At 25.5% G+C, this 15,957-nt stretch overlaps 2 protein-coding genes across 2 annotated transcripts; both read right to left on the reverse strand.

Moving 5' to 3' along the window:
- Positions 1-10,633: 10,633 nt before the first annotated feature.
- OCT59_002414 (uncharacterized protein) lies at positions 10,634-11,457 on the reverse strand (the record flags this gene model as incomplete). Its single annotated transcript, XM_066144490.1, has 6 exons — positions 10,634-10,657; positions 10,744-10,764; positions 10,842-10,873; positions 10,956-10,985; positions 11,150-11,170; positions 11,382-11,457. 6 exons carry the CDS (start codon positions 11,455-11,457, stop codon positions 10,634-10,636), a joined length of 204 nt encoding a protein of 67 aa, XP_065995649.1.
- Positions 11,458-13,963: 2,506 nt separating this feature from the next.
- OCT59_002415 (uncharacterized protein) lies at positions 13,964-14,515 on the reverse strand (the record flags this gene model as incomplete). The annotated part of the gene is made up of 3 exons (XM_025311959.1): positions 13,964-14,134; positions 14,207-14,283; positions 14,368-14,515. The coding sequence occupies 3 exons, from the start codon at positions 14,513-14,515 to the stop codon at positions 13,964-13,966; spliced, it is 396 nt and encodes a 131-aa protein (XP_025166701.1).
- Between the last annotated feature and the right edge of the window lie 1,442 nt (positions 14,516-15,957).

Consider the following 15,957-nt stretch of genomic DNA (forward strand, 5'->3'; position numbering starts at 1 on the left):
CAAATATATATATAGTATAATTTAACGTAATATATTTTCTTTATTTTAGATGTTTAGAAGAATTATATAAACTGAATTAGATAACATTATTATACCTGATTTTGTTACTTAGCATAAATTATTTAAACACTATGACTTGGTTAAATTTTCTACAAGATTCTTATTTTGTAATTTGAATAATTTATTTTTTTTATTTTTTATTTGTTTTTTATCTTTGTATTATTTATATTAGTAAAATATTCTTTTTGTGTAAACTGAGCATATATTTATTAAATAAATTTATAGTATATTTTTAAATGTAAAATTTTATAGCATGGCCATATTATTCACACAAGAAAATATTAAATATAAATAGCTAACTACAGTGATCGTTAATAAATTTCTTTGCCGGAATTGTCAGAATTATCATAATTTTGGATCCAAATCGCATGATATACTACTATGTATCCATCACAGCCGCATTTCGGTAATCTAACTAACCAATAAATTTATTTAAATTTAAAAGGAAAAGGGTTTAAATTAAATTAAATTATATATATTATATTATAATTTTTTTTATAAATAATTAATTTATGAGTATTGCTAATTTTAACTGGGGGGATAATTCCTCCCCCCCTAAAAATTTAAAAAAAATAAACTTTTTTTATGAAATATATAAAATAAATATAATTGGATATTAATTGCATAAAAATTTGGCAATTCTTGGTTTTAAAAAGAATTTTTACCATGAAAAATACAATTTAACTATAAAAATCAAAATTATGTATTTTTCTCAAAACCATCTGAACAACTACCTTTTTTAACTTAATAAAACCTTTTCTTCTCATAAATTTACATATAATCTTATTCTTAGATTACTATGCAAGTCAATATTTTAGTTAAAAATTGAAATAAAGGGAGAGGGGAGGAAAATTCCCCTAGGTTAAGTTTAGTAATTCTCTTAATTTATAATAAAATTTTTACTTCAAATCGGGCGTCCTTAACGTACAGTAAAGGTGTACAATATTAACGCACAAACTGCCCCAAGTTTAGGAGTTATTCACTTGCACGTGATAGCGTTAACGTTAACTCCGGCCAGTTCGTACATTAATATCGTACACCCCCACTGTACATTTAAGGAATCCCCTTCAAATCATTGGGGGGTGATGGCCAGAATTGTCAATTTTTACCGGCACTATATTTTTTTAATGCTGGTCGATCGTCATAATTTCAGTCACCGGTGATCATCATCCCCGGTGATAGTTAGAAAAATTCTTATTTGAAATGATAAATGGATGGATAACTTATATATATAAAAGTATTTGGCAAATAAATAAGTTGATTAAAATATTTAAAAGAGGATCAAAAAATAGCAAGTAAATTGTTATTATATTAATTCTATTATAATCTATCAAATAATAAAAATGATTTAATTAAATTTATTAGATATTTTTAGATGATTACAAAAGGGAAAGATTACAATAGCAATCGAATAAATATCAATATTAAGGATCATGATGAATTAGAGGTTTGCAAACGGGACCTGGAACCCGGAAACCCTAACCCGGGCCGGCAAATTTTCTTCAAAATTCACCCGGGCTGGGTCCGGGCCGGCACATGAATTTTCGTTAAACCCGGATTTTAGTAATTCTGGCCAAAATCGTCTTAATTCCGGCCGAAATTAAACTAGCCAAAATTAAGTTGGCCAATTTTTTTGTTTTTACAACAAAATGATATAATAAAAGTCCGGGCTTGATCGTAATTCTGGACAAACGCATGATGGCAAGATGCGTTTCCTCTTATCTAATAACTTTTTATTATACATTTAAAGGTTTAAAATTAGACTAAAATGTATAATATTTTATTATATCAACAATTTTGAAAAATTTACATTATAATCTCCTATAACTCCTATATCATCTTTCAATTTCATTAGCTTGATCAAAATATAACTAAAATTCAAACCTTGTATCAGTCCAGACTGAAGAAGGAGGAGGACATCCGATTTACCACCAATTTTTCTACTAATAATTTTACGATTAGATAATCATAATCTCGTAACGACTTGTAAGGAATTTTCTTGAGAAAATGGTTGAAAATATTTATTGATAAAAATGACGGTGATATACAACATCTTGTATTAGGGTGGTACACAGACAAATTAACCAAAACTATTCATGTTACTAAATTTAAAATTTTTAGATTATTGTTTTTTTAAAAAAAATTAATTTATTTTTTAAGCAAGATGATTAATTTAATGTAAAATTAAATTATTATTGACCGAATAAATTTCAAATAATATATTTGCATTTTTTTTCCCGCTTATCATCGATGAGATTTTCCCGGGTTAAACTTTTAGCCCTAAGTTCCTTTAAATCAGAATAATTGCAACCGATTCAGTAAATGGGACACTTGATAATCTTAACTTAGGTAGTTGTCATATTTGGATAAGTTTTGAGATTCTACTTGTCGTTAGTGAAACTTGGTCGCTTTACGTGATTGAACTTTTCTTTCCAAATTTTTATGACAAGTTTATAAACGGTTTGAGAACAAAATTACGTTTAAAATTTACTTTTAAATAAATGAAATAATGTATTTACCGCACCTGCGTTACAAATTTATATGTTTATCATTTGCCATTTTAGGGGGTGCGGCGTATAAACTAAAGATCGACATAAATAATTTACAAAAAAGGAAGGATGCTTTGTAACGCATGGTGCGGTAAATAAATTCACTCTAAATAAATTTATCAAATTATTTTTAAATTTTTGTACTAATAGCAAACGTAACTATTTTGAGCTAATTCTTGAACAGTTTCCAACAAAAAGAAAGTTGAAAAATGAACATAATATTTAGAAGAATCTTTTAAAGTTCCGAGTTTTATTTCATAACAAATTATCATTAAAATTAACAAAAAGTCTATCTAATTAATTTATAGATTAATATCATAGTAAAAATTCGACCATAATAAAAATAAATGTTGCTGACATAAGTTTTGATTAATTAGTCTGTGTACCATTGTACCACCCTAATCTTGTACGTATATGTCCGTTGTTTGTGCATTTTGTACACCTGCATGTTTTCTATATTGATCGTTTAGGTTTGTACTATGACATAATTGTTTGTTACCATAATATAAAAGTACTTTAATATTAAAAAATGTAATTCCATAAAAAGTTTAAAACTAATAATTAATATCGCCATTGTATTACATAATAATGCCAGACAAAGTGACTCTATTTTTAGTTCCTCATTGAGGATTTATTTATCATTTAAGATTTTTTAAGACTTTTAAACTAACGAAAATTTTTAATCTCAAAAAATTTATGAATTGAAATTTAATCAAGTCAGGATAAGGTCATATTATTGCTTTGATCCAGATCGAAAGACAACCCGATATTAAAATTTTTTAAAACATATTAAACTTCCGTTAAACAAATTTATCAGATTTATTAAATTTATCAGTAATATAATACTAATGTTCCAACTTGTTAAGCAATAAGTTTCAGGCGAACTATTCAAAACATTAACCCGCCTTACTCTAATAAAAGAAGTAAATTAAGACTACTGGTAGACTTCGCAGAAATCTGAGAAATGGCGATACCTGAAACGGATGTCAGAATTATTATTACACGTGATGATTCGGATTTTGAACACAATGTATAACATTAGATATCTGTACTTTAAGAATTTCTTCATTAAGAAAATCAATTTTTCGTAATAGTTACAAGTTAACGAATAAATACTATTTTGAAATTTTAATCACCTATATATGTAATGGAACCATCCGTTCCATTAGTAAAATTTGTCAAAAATCTGTTATATCGAGAAAAAAAAATCAAGAAATTTTTTTTTCTTTTTAAGGGATTCCGATATGTCGAGGGTAAATTAATTATACGTTATTATGATAATTCACTGTGTAATAATACTATTATGATTATAAGGAATCTTTTGAATTAATTGACATCTATAAAATACCAGTTCATTAGCTTCTTGATGATTTTCAATAAAGGGAGAAATTAAAAAAAAAAAGAATTAACGGTAATTTATTTAATGATAAGCTCTTTTTTTTTCTTTTGTACTGTACAATCTGTACCAATGATCTACATGCATATCATAAATTTAGGTGTACAATGTTGCTTTATTTACTGTAACATTTCACTTTGATTACACATTACTATTTAATATGTAATACAACTTCAGAGTCAAAACGCCAGTTTCAACCTTTTCTTTTCTTTTTATTTTTAATAAATTATATTTATAAAAAATTTTAAAGCCTAACAACATATTTCATTATGTCATATAGTAAAAATAAATTAATTAATAATGCAATTAATAGATCATATGCATTAACAGATTTCAATATTCATAATGATATACATAAACAATATGAATTCCGAAAACAAACAATTCTTGATGATGAATTACTTACGGAAAATGAAAAATCTGAAGCAATAAGAATACTAACTAAAATCTATGATTATAACAAACTTCTTTTTAATGAAGGAACAAAAAGAATTTGTGAAAATTGTAACCATGAATGTTTAGCTACAACATATTGTGAAATTTGTGTTCAAAATTATTTAAAAGAAAATTTTTCAAATTGGACATCTGGAAATGTTATTATTGATAATTTAATACAAGAATGCCAAATGAAAGCAATTGCTCCAGATTTAATACCAGAATGGATTCCATATGATAGTTTTAAAAATATTAAATATCTAACAAAAGGTGGATTTTCAGAAATTTATACAGCAATATGGATTAATGGGCGTTTTATTGAATGGAATTCTGAAAGGCAACAATTAAAAAGACTTGGAAGACAAATAGTGATACTCAAAAGATTAGAAAATGTTGAATATGCAAACCAAAGTTGGTTTGAAGAGGTTTGTAATCAAATAAAATAAATAATAACTTATTAGTTTTTTAAATGTATTAAATTCATTTATTTTATAGGCTAAATCACATTTAAATATAAGCAATAAATGCAGCCAAGTTGTCCAATGTTTTGGATTAACACAAGATCCATCAAATGGAAATTATATGCTTGTAATGCAATATATGAACATAGATTTAAGAAAATATTTACAACAAAATCATAAAAAACTTACATGGAAAGAAAGAATTCAAATTATTACTTATATAATTAATGCACTTGAAAGAATTCATAGTGAAAATGCAATTCATAGAGATTTGCATTCTGGAAACATATTATCTAAAACTAGTAATAGATTTGATATTAGTGACCTCGGATTTTGTGGACCAGCAGATAAACCATTAGAAAGTGTATATGGAAATCTTCCTTATATAGCACCTGAGGTTATTATTAAAAAAGAACAGACTTTTAAATCTGATATTTATAGTATTGCAATGCTTATGTGGGAAGTTTCATCAGGACAACCACCATTTATTAATTATGAACATGATTATGATCTTGCAATGAATATTGTTAATGGTGTAAGACCAAAAATTGTACCAGGAACTCCTTTAGAATATAAAAATTTAATGAAACAATGTTGGGATGCTGATCCATCAAAAAGACCTGATATTGTTACAATTCGGATTAAAATAAATGAAATTAATTTATTTTATCAAAGTAAATCAAATGAATCATTAACTCAACCAGAAGATAATAATAATTTTGAAATGGAAAATTATATTAGCAATAGCAAACTATTTACAAGCAAACTTCATCAATTTGACAATCTTCCTAATCCAAGAAATGCAACAGAAGGTATTTATTGATTTATTAACATTTTTGTTAATTGCTTAAAAAGCGTATTAATATATTTAATTAATTATAATTTTTTTTTAATTTAAATAATAATAGAAGAACAAGAAGGTATAAATTTAAACAAATTCTTATATAACTTTAATTTATAAAATTAATGATAATATGTTTATAGCATTTCATAGCAATAAATCATATGATTTTCATATTCCTAATAATAGTAAGTGCAATTATATTTATTTTAAGACTATTTCTATTTGTACACTATCTTACCCAGTATCACCGACACTTTTCTGCCACGTGATCATAATAAAATATTTGTCACACGGTATCACACCTTCTGCGTTTCCCTTCATAAGTATTCTGGGGACAGAGAGTTAGAGGTGTGAAAAATTATTTTTCGCATCCTTATTCATCACAAGGGTAATTTCTTAATTCCGTAATGCCGATAGAATAAATAGTAAAAATGGAAAACTATAAGGCGTGATATGGTGACAAATTATAGTTACGTGACACATGTTTTGCAACCTAGTGTATATTAAGAAATTATCTTATTTAAAATATGAAGTGTAGTTTATTGATTTATTTTGCTTTTTTTTAGTTGATGATTTTAATAAATTAAATAGTAAGAAAAATAGTACCTCAAAAATAAGTACCATATTTAAAGGTAATTAAATATTATATGTATTTTAAAATAGTCAAATGAATGTATAACTTATATTTAAGATTATTTTTATAGCAGAAAAAAGTTATCCAATATATTTAAAAGAAGCTCAAAAAATGGCAAATAAAATAATTAAAAGTATTCTTATTACAACTTTGTTAACATTAAACATGATTTTAATTTATTTAGATACTCAAAATGATTTCAAGATTGAAACAATGCAACAGCAAATAAAGCAACTTCATATTGACGATGATGGTATTATAAAACAATTATTTAAATTCTTAAAATAATAATTATTCTACAGTATTTATGATTTTTAATTTATATTTGATAGACGAAGGTGAAGTACATAACAATCCAAATCTTCATTCGAAAGAACAAGATGAATTGGAACTTCCTGAAAGTAAGAATTATTTTTAAATTTACTTCTTAAATTATTAAATTTAACATAATATTTTTTTTTCTTAATTTTAGATATTTAAATAAAAATGAATCATAAATTAGATAACCGACATTATTATATTTGATTTTTTTCTTATCATAAATTATTTAAACACTATGACTTGATGGAATTTCTTCAAGATTCTTAGTTTGTAATTTGAATAATTTATTATTTTATTTTTTATTTTTTATTTGTTTTTTCTTTATATATATTATTTATATATATTAGTAAAATATCATGTGTGCAAACTGAATATGTTTTTATTAAATAAATTTATAGTTTATTTTTAAATATTAAAATTCTATAACATTTCATGCATGGTAATATGATTCACACAAGAAAATATTAAATATAAATAGCTAGCCTTACTAAATCACAGTGATCGTTAATAAAATTCTTATCCGGAATTGTTAGAATTATCATAATTTTGGATTGTAACCATCACAGCCGCATCTCAGTATTATATCGCTCTCACTAACAAACATAACCAACATATATTTATTTTGGAAAGGGTTTAAAATTAAAGTAAATTATATATATTATAAGCATTTATTTATTTGTTAAATATCTATATAATTTTTTTTTATAAATAGTAATTATTTTGTGATAAAATAAATATTCGCTACTCTTGTAAGATTAAATAAAAATACTGTACCTACAACTAGAAAAGAAAATAAATAAGCAAAAAATTTATTAATTTTTTTTTTAAAAATAGTTTTTTTAATATAATGTATGAAATGTAAAATATAAAAGAATGAAAAGTAATATATTCGAGCGTGTTATTATGTACTTCCACCATTACTATTATTACTACTATTACTACTATTATTACTTCCAATACTGCTATTTTCATTAGATTATTCATTTTTTTTCAGACCATTTTTTTAATACTTTTCAACATTTTTAACTAACAGGTTTAGTTAAAATACATCAACTCTACTTCTTGAGAAAATTGTTGAAACATATTTGTTGAAAAAATGATGGTAAGATACCACATCCTGTATCAGTTATCGTTATTATACTCCTGATTCCTGAATGTTTCTTATATTGATCACTTTATGATGAATACAATAATGAAGATAACGAATTAAGACATCCTTTTTTCGTAAATTTCATGGAATTCCTATTAAAAAAAAGACAAAATATATTAATAAACTTCAATAACTTTTAATAAGACCGGTCCAACTTTACTATTTCTTAACTTCCCATTTATTTTTAATTTTTTTTTAAAAAAAAATTATGATGATGATATTATGTTCGCACAAAAAAGTATTACATTGATCAAATTGTATATCGGGTAGCCAATAATGAAATATCGACTTCATCGTTAGATGATCAATAGAAGAAATTTGTTTTGATGAAAGTTTAAAACGAAATATTCACTTTTACGACAAGAAGATACAGTGTGGTGGTGGTTGTTATTATTCGTAATAGGAAAATTTTCTTAAAAGTTCCCATTCCACATCTTTATGATATTTACTCAAAATCGGTATTACTATAGATTTTCTACGAATAATAATATTATTATTAATTTATTATATAGAATTTGTAATTTCTTTATCAAAATTTGTAAGATTTTTAAAAATATGGAAGTATCAAGAATTTTTTCGTACAAAAAATTTAATCGAATTTGGTTTTGAAGATGAGGATGAAGAACTTGATGATGATGGCACTTCTATTGGAATAAAATATTATACTAACAGTTTTATTAGAACCCACTAATGTGGATATGTGTCTAAAAAAAAAAAGAAAATACATACGTCATAGATATCATATAATATATATACTTATTTAAAAAAATTTATTTTGTTTTCTCGTTATTTTTTTTTTAATATTTTATTGCAGATATTTTCGTCATATACACCTTATACAGATGTACAAATCAATTTAATTTTTTCTCGTTATAAAAAATGCGAATTTGATTTTTAGATACTGTCAGTAAGTAAATATTCTATAGAAAGTTGCTTTATTATAAGTAATAGTTATCATATTAATAATATTTTCATCATTAATACTTACAAGATAACAACAGAAATATCACGAACATACATTTCTGATAAATACTCAAATTGGGAAATAGACGAATTGAAAGATTATGCTCTATTTTTTAGTTCCTCATTGCACAACATGATTTAATCTTTTAAGATCACTTTAATCCAGCAAAAATTTTAGCATAAATTTTGTTCCAAAAAATTATTTTTTTTTTTTAATCTGCTTCATATTATCAGTTAATAATAAATTTATTTAATTCTTCGGAATTGATAATTTGATCCGTATGTTAGTTTCTAACCCAATTTAGGTAAATAAAATTGATGTGCTGTATGCGACAAACAAATTAAGAATAGTGAATTAGGAGACCATGAATTTTATGATGGTTTACACAGCCTTTTGTCCGGTGAAAAACAAAAACCTGCAAAAAAAGTATGATGAGAATGATGAAGACCCCGAACCAACTTATTCTGATGCCACGAGTAAAGACCATTTAATTATGGATAATGTCGGTTATAATAACATTGTTGGTAAATATCTCTAAGATTCAGTGAAGATAGTTTGCATCATGTAACGTGACATATACGCAAATTTTTATGTATTAGAAATATTCTGGATTTGTATCACTGGTCGAAGTAGGGGGATGTGCAATACATTTACACTAGAGAAATTTTATATACACGTCACATTTCAAATTGATTTACCAGTAATTTCAATTAATTCCAATTAAAGTGTATATTAAGGAAATTTGTTGTAAACTTGTCCAATTTCCATGAAGTGTATATGTCATTTGAAATTTACAAGTTTCTATTATATAAATGTATTTTAAATTGTGATAAAACCTTCTTTATATATCATTTAAACTTATAATACATTAAACAGAAATTTTTTATGATATAAGAAATGTTAATGAAATTTCGCTCATATTTGCAAATATATAGCTAAAATATTAACAATAAATACAATAAATTATTATAAATTTTATATAAATTTTATGTATATTATAATGAAACTTCACTTCTATTTAAGAATCATAAACTTCGTAGCCACGCTCAATTAAGGCAATGTATTACTAGACCTACACTAAAGATGACTTTAGCAAGGCTTTCTTTGTGAATTAAAAGAAATTTCATACACTTTGCCAGCTGGTGAGAAAGCCTATGATCTCTAACCTCAAACTTCTTTTCTACAAGATCCCTAAACATTTGATTCAGAGACCTAGACCATCTAAAAAAGAGAAAATTGAAATGTTAGTAAAAACATTTCATTGAAATGCATAATTAGAAACAAATCTCACCAAGTTTTCACGTGTTTAAAAAGTCAAAAAACCAACCATCTGAAAAAAGAAAGATGATGAATATTAGTGATCATTCTTTGTTAAAAGAAAAATTAAAGAAAAAAATTGAACTTACGAAATCCATGTTCAAAAATATCGTTGGATACCAAAGAGCAAGTCATCTATAAAAGAAAAAAAAGTCAGTAATCATTTTTTAATGTCAAAGAAAAAAAATATCTTACCGAAATCAGCCTCCAAAGAGCTGAAGACTTATCCAAATAAGAACGAAAATGAAGTTGTTAGGTTAATATTATATTAAAAAAAAAGTTTAAGAATATAAAAAAAAGTACACCATAACCTACGTGTCTAAAGATCCAAATGAAGCCGTCTAAAAAACTGAATTCATTAAAAATAATTTAAAAATCACTTTCCCTTTTTTTAAATTAAAAAAAAGAACTTTAAAAAAAGAATTATCAGAAGTCCATGTGTCAAAAAAATCCACGTTAAAATGAGAGAAAAAACTTCATCTTCCATTAACAAAATTCTGCTTCAAAGATCCAAAGTACCATAAGGCTAAAAAATAAAAAAAGAAAAATTTCATTAATAAAATTCTTTTAAAATAGGTTTCTTAAAGTCAATTCTGAATTCAAATAGCTTACCAAAGTCTGGAAATACAGAACCTATAAAGATTAAAAAAAGAAGCGTCAGACATTTCTTACAGATAAATGACGAATTCCTCTCAAAAGAAATAACTCACTATCCAAAAGTCTTCCACAGACAAGTCATTACCTACAAAAAAATAAAAAAAAAGGAAATTTAGTATGTTCCTCATAATTAATGGCGAAATTCTTTTCCCAAAAATTTTACTTACTGTCCAAAAAGTCCCTCCAGAGAACATTACCTACCAAAAAAAAAAGAAGGAACATTTAATACATTTTTTATAGAAACTTTTTCCCCAATAATCACCAATCGTCTGAAGATTCTCTGTTACCTTTAAAAAATTAAAAAGAAATTTTAATACATTTCTAATACTAATAATGAACTATTAAAACAAAACTAACTTGCCATTTATTTTAATTTCCAGTTCTTGTTTTATTGTAAAGTATAATTTTTACTTTTGTTTTCTTCAAGTCCAGCTATCATAGGCTTGGAAAAAATTTTATGAAAAATAATAAGAAAAAAAAAAAAATTATAGTAAATAACGATAAAACAAAAAAAAAATTCAAAAAATTGATAAAAATAAAAAGAAATCACCTAAGAGAGCACTATTTGCGAAAATGTTCAGTTGAACTTCAACTTTGAGCCATTGGAATTATTTGTTCATTTCCTTTAATTTTTGTCAGTTGTTCATACCAATAGCTCATTGATGTCATTGTTGTGAAAAAAAAATTAATGAAGGAGAAAGAGGGAAAGGAATTATGGGAAAGAACAAACTTTTTTTTTAAAGAAAGATTATCCGTCATTGAACTGCGCCTATCAGTTATTATATCATGTGATACACATGACAAAATAGGACCCGATTCCATTTTGAGGATTGATATAACATATTAAACTATTTTAACTATTTTAACTATTTTTAATCACGAATAAACTATTTTTTAATTTTCTTTACATTTTCTTTTATACTCTTCAAAATAATAAACTGCAATTATGGTTTTTGATGCTTGGAATATGTTCAACTTAACCATCACAAAATGACACAAATAGCAAATACAATAATATAACATTAATTATTATTTCTCACAAACATTCTAGATTTTTTAATATAAATTGACTTGAGATTATTAGAGGTCATAAGCTTTCTCACCAGCTGGCAAAGTGTATGAAATTTCTTTTAATTTCACAAAGAAAGCCTTGCTAAAGTCATCTTTAGCATAGGTCTAGTAATACATTGCCTTAATTGAGCGTGGCTACGAAGTTTATGATTATCTCTTTGCTTTTTTTTTGTAATTTTGTAATAATATAAATTTTGTTTTAGTATAGCAAAATTTCAATAATAGTAAGTAAATGGCTTGTTGCAAATTTAATATCATATTTCAAGTAAATTTCAAGCTATTATATGCGTAATAAACATTGATATTAAATTTAATTAAAATTTATTTAGAATTTATACATTATAATTAGCGAATTAGTTTTAAAATCATAAAATTTACAATAAATTTTACCCGTTTCAATCTATAAATTAAATTTGATGGAGATTTCTTAAGCGTAATTGAGATCAACAAATGTATAAGCTATTTATGGGCAATAAACTTCATGCAAATCATCCCACTTCGACCAGTGTATTAAAACCCATCGCCTTATAAAATAAAAATCACGTGTGTGTGACTTATGCAAAATATCTACAGCAGTAAAACGTCACACACATCTATTTTTAGAGAGGAAGTTTGCTCGAAATTTCTGGCATATGTTTTTCATTACGCAGTTTCGAATTAATAAAAAAACCGCCCCTTAATTTGTATGTCATACATTCACCCATCATGATTTTAAATCGTAAAACAGATCTCGAAATAAAAATATTAATTATCCTGCTGGCGTTAGAGAATTCAATATTACTTACACATGTATACTAATTTATAATTCCATTTGAAGAATTACTCCAATTTTTTTCCATTTTCATGATGCGATCAAGGGCGTATTCTAGATCTAGTGTAAATTATATAAAAAGGTGTCCGCCCCAGTTAGTAAAATTTATCCGCCCTGTACAAATATAAGGAACCGCAAAGCAATAATAAGAAGGCTGATTTATTGTTTGCTACCTTCTTGGACATGTCATCATGATGTTAATCGATTTTCGTGCCTCTATAGATGTTTCAAAATAAAATGGACATATTACTTTTTTTTGGGGAATATTACTCTTCTTGTTATATATTGGTATTTGATCTTTGCATCATCACGTGTGCAATAGACGCAGTGAAATTACTAATATGAATCTCGCCACGTGCAAAAAGCCTGGCGTAGCATATTAAATAATTATTCTGTTAATGGTATCATAAGCATCTTCATGTGCCAAATTCTTGAACGTTCCGGAGATAACGTAGAAAAAATTAATCAATCAATTCCTTGTACCGGAATGGAATGTTGCGTAAATGAAGTATATCGGTAAGTGTGAGTTGGAAATGTTATTTTTTACCTCAATTGCTAATCTACCGAATTTATGCATGCTGTAGGTTCGAAATTACTTAATCTTGGAAAAGTTTTCTTGAGAGGAATATTATTTTACATAATCTGTGCATGTGAGTGATATAATTGGTGGATAATTTATCTTGGAGATCTAATGTAATAAAAGAGTGTGGATGAAGAATCTTGTAGTTAGCAATCGTGATAGAAATAAATCAGCAGTAGAAATTTATTGATACATGGGACTCGCATTAAATGGTCTAGGATCCGCGTACTACCTCCCTCTTTGATAGCATCATTTATTTCAATTATTTCATTACTTTATATTACTTAACTAAGTTAGGTTTTGAGTTTTTAACAGAATGTATGAATGTGAAAAACCAATATAGTTATTTGGCTTTGCATTTCTTAGTATACGTAAAAAAGGCTAATTTTTAATTTTCATTATAAGCAAAGTTATGCTACTATGAATACAAGCAAATACAAGCATTTAAAAGATTTACAGGATTTAGAAAAGCAATCTAATATTTCTCGGATTCTACTACACTAGACACAAAAAACACGCATTTATTTTAACATCATATTTTGAAATACAAGAAAGGTATTCTTTAACCAAAGAGACAAGCTGAAATTTTCTTCTGTCTTAACAGAGTTGCAGCCTATATGTTACTTAAGAAAGAACTACAATTTGAATAATAATTTGGAATTACATATTACAAGAAGGAATTATAATTCTTATACAGAGGTATTATTATCTACTTAGAGATTAAAGAATTTGAACCAAGGTTCTTTGGCTTCAGTTTGATCAATATTTGCAGTTGCAGTTTGTTCAGTTTTCAAGCGTTCTCCACTTCCTGCGAATAAATATCCTTTGATAAGACCTATATCTTCTTTGATAACACCTATTTCATCACCCAATTTGTTGATTTTCTAAATTTGAATGAGATTAGTAGATTAGTATTAATTTTGTGCTTGGGGAATGATCATTAAAACTTCACCTACATATATGGTGATAAACGAACCACCCGCTAGTCCCACAATAGCGGCAATATTAACCACATTTCTTCCAAATGACGAATCTAATTTTTATTTAATAAATACAGTAATTATGTTATTATATCCTTATTACAACAACATACTGTACTATACAATTTTGTCCTTACTTTTATTATCCAAATTATTAGTAGAAGACGTAGAAGCCGTGTTACTGGCGTCACTAGTAGACAATTTTCTTGTTGTAGTATTAGTAGATCTAGCCGGGTTATTTCTTAAAGTATTTAAACTTCTTAGCGTTCTTGCGTATCTAAGCATAATTTTTTTTGCAATAGAAGTAATGATAAAATTAAAAATTAAAAGAGTTTTTGAAAAAGTTGAGGTATATCTACACTTTTATTAGACTATTTATTATGACAAAGTGATATAGTAAAAGATAATTTATCAGTACCCAGAAAAAATGATTAATACGGTTTTATCATTACTCACTCAGAGTATTTATTAAAGAAGTGAAATTAACATTACGTAATTTTTCGGTCGTACGATTGATGGCTTTAGCGCAGTAACTCTTATGTCACTTTTTCCGAGCCGTTGCATTATTTTCTCCTTATGAACTCGTTTAAAGGAAACCGACATATCGAAGTTTGAAAGAAGCGATAACGAAAAAATTATTGAAGTCCGGGCGAGACACCAATAATAAAATTCTATATATTAAAAAAAATTGATGATATTTGTGACGTCTGTCTGATCTATTCCGTGTTTATTATAGTTTTAAAAATTATTTGTTCCGTAATCATATTTCTTTTTGGACAACATGATCGGCTGCAGCAAGAACATTGATTTGAAAAAGCTTTTACCGAATTTTTTTTTCAATTTATCCTGATTTTAGTTATTTTTTTCTTTATAATCCGTAATATTTTTTCCTAATTGATGACCGGAATACTGCGGTGCTATAATTTTTTTTTTTTTAGATTATTTTTTTTTTTGCTAATATTTCTTTTTTCTTAATTATTTGTTTGTTCTTTTGCCTTTTAGGTTTAGACCGAGCCAATGCCGATGTAATCAAAATAAGTATTTTTTTTATTTGAATAAATATATTCATATGAATTTTCTTTAGTTAGAATAAGCATGATTCTTAAAAAATATCTGGCCAAAAAGAAAAATAAATAAATTTAAAATTTTTTAAATAATAATTTTTTTTTTAAATAATTAGTACATTAATACTTATTTTAATATTATCCTTTATTATTATTAATTATTATTATAGAATTTTTAATCAATTTTTTATTTTTCACTCATATCATAATTCAAATTATAAGAATTGTAAGTAATATATATCAAAAATTTCATCATAATGTTGATTTAAACTCATTAATCCTAATTGTAACACCAACAGTATATTAAGTATATTATCAATTTATCATAATTATTGTAGTTTCATAAGCCGTAGGACTATAGTAAACTTTTGTAACAGAATGAAAGAAAATGATAAAAAATATATTATGCAAACCAGATAAAATCACTCGTCATTATCATTAATATATTAAACTTACAGCTGATGTCAATTGATAGTAGTTTAATTTCTTTGAAATATTCTAAAATTTCTTTAGCAATAATAATAGTTTCCAAACCTAATTTTTTTTAAGTTCTTTCCTTATTCTGTTTTTTTTTTATTTTAATTGATCTTAATTTTATTAATTTTATTACAAATATACTTTTACGTTCTTTATTTTTACCATTCTAATACCAAATAGAGTTTT

Source organism: Rhizophagus irregularis, chromosome 10 (genome assembly GCF_026210795.1).
Source record: "Rhizophagus irregularis chromosome 10, complete sequence".
Classification (NCBI taxonomy): domain Eukaryota; kingdom Fungi; phylum Glomeromycota; class Glomeromycetes; order Glomerales; family Glomeraceae; genus Rhizophagus; species Rhizophagus irregularis.